General features: G+C 34.4%; 1 protein-coding gene across 2 annotated transcripts; it reads left to right on the top strand.

Annotated features, from left to right (window-relative positions):
- The first annotated feature begins 3710 nt into the window (after positions 1–3710).
- On the top strand, positions 3711–6281 carry LOC110873889 (probable protein phosphatase 2C 24). Of its 2 annotated transcripts, none has more exons than XM_035976240.1 (4): positions 3711–4506; positions 4600–4917; positions 5027–5137; positions 5823–6281. In XM_035976240.1, the coding sequence occupies exons 1-4, from the start codon at positions 3988–3990 to the stop codon at positions 5835–5837; spliced, it is 963 nt and encodes a 320-aa protein (XP_035832133.1). In that variant the 5' UTR covers positions 3711–3987; the 3' UTR covers positions 5838–6281. The 2 variants fall into 2 exon arrangements, with proteins under 2 accessions (XP_035832133.1, XP_021978606.1); XM_022122914.2 differs by having other exon boundaries at positions 3715–4506; positions 5027–5132.
- The last annotated feature ends 380 nt before the right edge of the window (positions 6282–6661 follow it).

The raw sequence follows: 6661 nt of genomic DNA, 5'->3' as shown, positions 1-6661 counted from the left end.
AGCATGTAAAATTAACTTGGATATTTAGATTATTGATGAGCAAATCGTATCAAATCCTGTATTCAAACCGGTATCGTATCGGTACCAAATTTACTATACTAAATAATTTTCGGTACCAATTCGGTACCCACCTTTTGGCGTTTTCAGAATTGTTACTTTCGGTTCGACACCTGTTTAGCACCATTCATGTATTTATTGATTTTAACTTCAAATACCATACTTGTACAAAGCATTTTCGGTGCCGGTACCTAATTTCGATGATTTTCCGGAACGGTACTTTCGGTGCCGTTACCGGTACCGAGCTCATCCATATTTTAACGTAACAACCGAATTTCCAACGTTTATGACGTGTGGTATCTATTATTATATATTAGGTTATTTAAAATCGTTTTTTTAGGACAAAGTGACTATCCTTACCACGTCATTTTTATTTATGTTGCTGAGACATGTTTTGTAGACATTAGGTCTCCGTCGCAACGCGCGGGCTGAGAATCAACTAGTTGAGATAATAACACGACGCCATTCATGTGGATTTTGAAATAAAGAGAGAACTATGAATCACGAACCATCAGTTCTTAATACAAGAAATATATCTTTAAATATATTTGAAAGATATGACATTAACCCGTAATTATACGCAAAAAAATGGAGCTCTTAAGTCGTGCATACCGCATGCCAGATGGCAGTAAACATATCTTTGAATACCTGTATCCTTTTAAAATACAGATATGTGTCATTTGAGTGCAATTTATTCCTTTATTAGTAGTTTTTTTGTTTTCCTTTGAAAGATTAAATTAATGATAGAAGTTGGACACAACATCATGTAACATATAATAATTCTAAAAATTCGGACGACTGATATTATATATGGTGATTATTATACATCGAATTGTTTCCCCATGTAAACTCTCTTTTGCAATTTAGATTCAATATAACCCATTATATATATGGTGATGATTATACATCTTTATCCATGTAAACTCTCTTTTGCGTTATAGAATCAATAAAACCCTTAATATCCATATCACTTTTAAGATATGTACTAGTGGGTTTGGGATTCTTCCAGCATGATGGAATTCAATTTCGATTGATATCAATTTGGTTCATTATAGTAACAATACGAGTATACGACACCGCTATTTGATATAGTTTACGTACTAAATATGAATACAACTCTATTTTCAATAAAAAAGTTATATCAAAATAAAGTTACATGCTCAAAAATTTTAAATAGTTAACAAACACAAATTATAAGAAAAAATCAAATTAAGTGAAAATTAAAGGTGTTAAAGATATACATGTAAAATTCGAACTAATCTAATCTAACTTATAATAAAAAAACTCTAAATAATGTCACATAGCATTCTCTCCTTCAACCTCATAAATTTTATTTATATTTATCTAATTAAATTCTTTTAATATTAATATTAATTAATAACTAATATATAGATATAACTTATTTTGGGTTGAGTTCATTTCAGAACTCTAAATAACTACAGAACTTTCAGAACTCCTAATAAACAATCATTTTATATATAAGTTTTTGTATTTAGGATCTTTTTATCATCTATTATATGTATTTCTTTGATTACATACATGTTAAAAGTAATTTACATATGTTTAATTGCCAAAATTATACATATGTGTCATAACTAATTACATATATGTAAAAAAACTAGTTTACATATGTGTAATTATAAAATTACATATGAAAAAATGATAAAATTACTCTTAACATGTATGTAATCGTAAAAATACACATAATAAATGATAAAACTATCCTAGACATAAAAATATATAAATAAAAAGATTGTTTATTGGGAGTTCTGCGAGTTCTGTAAATATTTATGGTTCTGAAATGATCCTGGCCCCACTTATTTTTATCCTTATATTTATCTAAAATTAATAAATAACTTCAATTTTGCAATTTAGACCTTTTGTTTTTTTTTACTTTTAACCCAAAGTTTTTTACCTTTTGCAATTTAATTCCAACTCTTTTTTATTTTCAATTTTGGTCCACCATACTTTTTATCTTTCTCAAGTTTTTCGTTTCATTCTAAATTTTGTGAGTTAACGTACCACAACGTGCGTATGGGGTTCAACATTTTTTCGTATATTTTTTTCACGTTTGACTGGACCATCGCGTCACATCTATTTCTCTGCGTTTGACAAGTTCGTCCAACACGCGGGTCCTGGATGGACTTAGTTATTTTTTTCTATTTTTTACGTTTTGGTTTAATTTCTCAGCAACGAGCGTGCTTAATTCAAAGATTTTACTTCTGCATTTCGCTCGACGTTATTTTTTCCCCGTTTTTATTTATTTTGTTTTTACGAGTTTTTCCGGTGTTGGTGGTCGCTGACAATAGTATAGCATTGTTACTACTTAACACAGTTTATGACAATCGCTGCAACGCAGGGCTTAATACTAGCATTAAATAATAAAATATAATTTGATTATAATATTTACATAAAGACATACGATGATTCTAAAATATTTTGTAATCTTAGACTACATATCTTACAAAAAAAATCAAATAAAGCATTTATAAAACAATGAATACGAGGATATAAACAATTTGTAAAATCTAATCTACCTTATAATAAAAGATTACAAATAATGTCACATGTCATTCTCTCTTTCAATCTCATAAATTTTATTTATATTTGTTTAATAAATTTCTTTTAATATTAATATTAATTAATAACCAATATACAGATATTATTTATTTTTATCTTTATCTAAAATTAATAAATAACTTTAATTTTGCAATTTAGATCCTTTGTTTTTTTTACTTTTAAACCAAAGTTTTTCATCTTTTGCAATTTAACTCATTTTTATTTTCAATTCTGATCCACCTTACTTTTCATCTTTCCCAAGTTTTTCGTTTCGTTCTAAATTTTGCGAGTTAACGCACCGCAACGTGCGTGTGAGGTTCAACATTTTTTCGTATATTTTTTTTCTCGTTTGACTGGCCCGTCGCGTCACATCTATTTTTCTGTGTTTGACAAGTTCGTCCAACACATGGGTTCTGGATGGACTTAGTTATTTTTTTTTATGTTTTACGTTTCGGTAATTTCTCAGCAACGAGCGTGCGTGATTCAGAGATTTTACGTCTGCTTTTCGTTTGGCGTTAATTTTTTCCCGTTTTTATTTACTTTGTTTTTACGAGTTTTTCCGATGTTGATGTTCGCTGACAATGTTATAGTATTGCTAGTACTCAACACAGCTTTATAACAACCGTTGCAACACAGGAGCTTAATACTAGTTACTAATAAACCAATTAAGATGCAACGTAATTATTTCTAGAGTAACTGATACCGTATTTAAGTAATTTTACATCATTAGTCATTGTTAAATTAAAAAGAGAAAACACTACACAATCTCGTACTTGACGATCTTTGCCACGTACACCTCTTTAGAGGCTGACTTTGCCTCCCAAAATTAAAATTAAAACTGAAAACAAAAATAAACAAATTTATTATTAATAATAAAAAAGAAAGCTGTTTTATTTTCATTTTCAATAGAAAGAAACACCACATGCGTGTCAGACCGTGAAATTACTCTCCTTCAACCGTGTTTCATCCTGATTGGCCCACGTCGCCCGCACGGAAAAGTTTACAGCACACGCGTCCGATCCGATCACAAACCAACGGCCGAGATCATGGAGATAGGTTTTTAGGCAGGGAACCACTCTCATAACATACTCCCACACGTCACTTGTTCAGTTGCCCCTTGCCCGATATTATTCACGGGCAGTAACCCCGTGGCGACACCAAAAAGCTTCCGTTAAGGTCCCTCCTGTTTCCCATAGTGTCCCCTTTAAACACTTCTCTCCTTGCCTTTTCAATTTATATCAACATTAACATTCTTGTGTTGTAGATTTTTGTGCACCCTCCCTCATGTCAGTTAATCAACCTTATTATTATAACTAGTAGGTTGATTTATTATTATTATTATTCCGGTGGTGGTGGTGGTGTCGGCGTTGGATGAAAATGGCTGAGATTTGCTGCGGTGTTGTCAGCGATAACGAAGCCTCGTCTGTTGTCGCTGCTTGTGAGTCCAACTCACAAGCAGCGGCAACAACGAGACGGAAAAGGATGGAGATACACCGAGTCAATTTCGCTACCGGAATTGAACCGGATAATAATAATAATAATGGAGTTAAGCAACCACGGTTGTCTATATCTCCTGCTTCGTTCTCACGTGGTGGATGTACCTCTGTAACTCGTCCAAACTGTAACTGTTCGGAATTAACACATAAACAAGACGATGAAGGTCGTGATGCAGATGCTGCTGTTGTTGTTAAGCATACACATACACCACCTCTCGTTGCCGCCATTTTGAGACCTTTGGGCTCTGCTGTTCCGAAGTTCGGTGTTGCGTCGGTTTGTGGACGGCGGAGAGATATGGAAGATGCTGTGGCTATACATCCTTCATTTTTAACCACTGATCAAAATTGTTATCTGCATTACTTTGGCGTGTACGACGGTCATGGTTGTTCTCACGTACGTATGTATAAGATTAAATAAATTGAAAACGAATTCAACACCGAATTCACTCACGCGTGCTGAAGTTTTCCGTTTGGTTGTTGTATGTAGGTGGCGACGAGGTGTAAGGATCGGCTGCACTTGTTGGTGAAAGAGGAATTGAATAAAAAAAAGGTTGAGTCGATGGAGTGGACGAAAACTATGGAGCGAAGCTTTAACCGGATGGATAAAGAAGTGATCGATTGGAACAAAGGAACACTTGGAGGTAACTGTCGTTGCGAGCTTCAAGCTCCGGATTCTGATGCTGTTGGATCTACTGCTGTTGTTGCCATTACCACTCCTGATAAAATTATCGTTGCGAATTGTGGGGATTCACGAGCTGTGCTTTGTCGAAATGGGAAAGCGGTTCCTCTTTCCAGCGATCACAAGGTTAGTTAGTTAGTTAGTTAGTTAGTTAGTTAGTTAGTTACTGATAATTAGCGTCTAAGGTTGCGGTTTTTAGTAAAATTCTAAGATGTTTTCATGTGTGTTTTTGTAGCCGGATCGTCCCGATGAGCTCAACCGGATTCAAGCTGCCGGTGGGAGAGTTATATACTGGGAAGGTGCTAGAGTTCTTGGAGTTCTTGCCATGTCAAGAGCTATCGGTGAGGTCTAAATTCATTTTTCTTTTTTAAATATATATACGAGGGATGTTTTCCGGCACATCTTGCTACTGCTAGGCCCACAAGCCTCTAAGGGGAGGGGTGGTTCACTAGTGATAGAATTTATCACTCACAAGCACCAATCAAATTCCGCCATGTCATCGACCATTTTTCCATCACTCACAACCTTTTTTAGTGGGGGTGGTCATCACTCATCATCACACCCAACAATTTCCCCCCAACCAACAATTCCACTCACAAAACCAAACCATCACGCGTGAAGAAAATAACGAAAATGGACTTCGTTGAAAATATAACGTGTTAATGTTTATACCGGCGGTGGCCCATCACTCGTTATATATCATTCCGTTATTATATAACGGAACCGCCCCGGCAGTCCTAAGTACATCGATAATCTAGTAGTCTAGTGGTACTGGTGCTTACGATACGAACGTGGTGAGTTCGTACCCTCAATAGGGTATTTAGGTGAAAAAATTAAATTAGTGTTACAATGCATGAAAGTGTAATCTATAACTAAAAGGTTGGGAGTTTAAATTATGTTGATAGAATGGAAGTTTACATCTTGGAATATCTAGAGGTTGCTTTTAAAAATAAACATGCCCGTGAGTTTTAACTGACTTAAATAAACAATGCCAAACACATTTTAATACCATCTACAATCACATATTTCAGGTGACAATTATTTGAAACCATACGTTAGCTGCGAGCCGGAGGTGACGATCACTGAACGAACAGCTGAGGACGAGTGTTTGATAATCGCGAGTGATGGATTATGGGACGTGGTTTCAAACGACACAGCGTGTGGAGTAGCAAGGATGTGTTTAAAAGGCAAAGGGCCGTCGGCAAGTTTGAAAAATCCGATAGAGAACGAACAGGCAGGGTCGGAGAAGTGGGACAAAGCGTGCTCCGATGCATCCATGTTGCTGACAAAGTTGGCGTTGGCACGACGGAGTTCGGATAATGTTAGTGTGGTGGTTATAGATCTAAGGAGGAAATGAAAATGCTTTTGATTATGAACCTTTGTAGTGTTTTGGGGGGAAAAGAATTTGTCTTCCAAATCTTCAATGATGATCTAAGTTTAGACCATTGTAATTATTCTTAAATCAAATTAAATGGCTGTGTTTTCTTAATTATCCTAGTTTTAGTTTATTATTATTATTTTTTTTAGTCCTGATTGTTACATCAAAATTATGATTAAACACACCATGAAAGATTATGATCTTATATTTAAAGCTAAGGTGATTATATAGGTTTATTTGGATTTAATTAGTATTATTTGTTGATCAAGAGATTATTATGATTTTCAGTTAATACAGTAATTAGTTTAGACATGCATCACGAGTAACGTATTTTTCTGTTGGAAAAACTATCTATTTGAGAGAAAAAACACATGGGCTAATGCATTCTTCTCGAAGAAAAAAAAGGTTATAGTTTGTTATAAAAATAGCACATGATGCTTAGGTGGGACAGGTGACAAATGACGAATTCACGGATGTTAGATTGTATATGGG

The sequence above is a fragment of the Helianthus annuus genome, chromosome 8 (assembly GCF_002127325.2).
Source record: "Helianthus annuus cultivar XRQ/B chromosome 8, HanXRQr2.0-SUNRISE, whole genome shotgun sequence".
Taxonomy (NCBI): Eukaryota; Viridiplantae; Streptophyta; class Magnoliopsida; order Asterales; family Asteraceae; genus Helianthus; species Helianthus annuus.
This window is presented reverse-complemented; position numbering and strand designations above follow the sequence as displayed.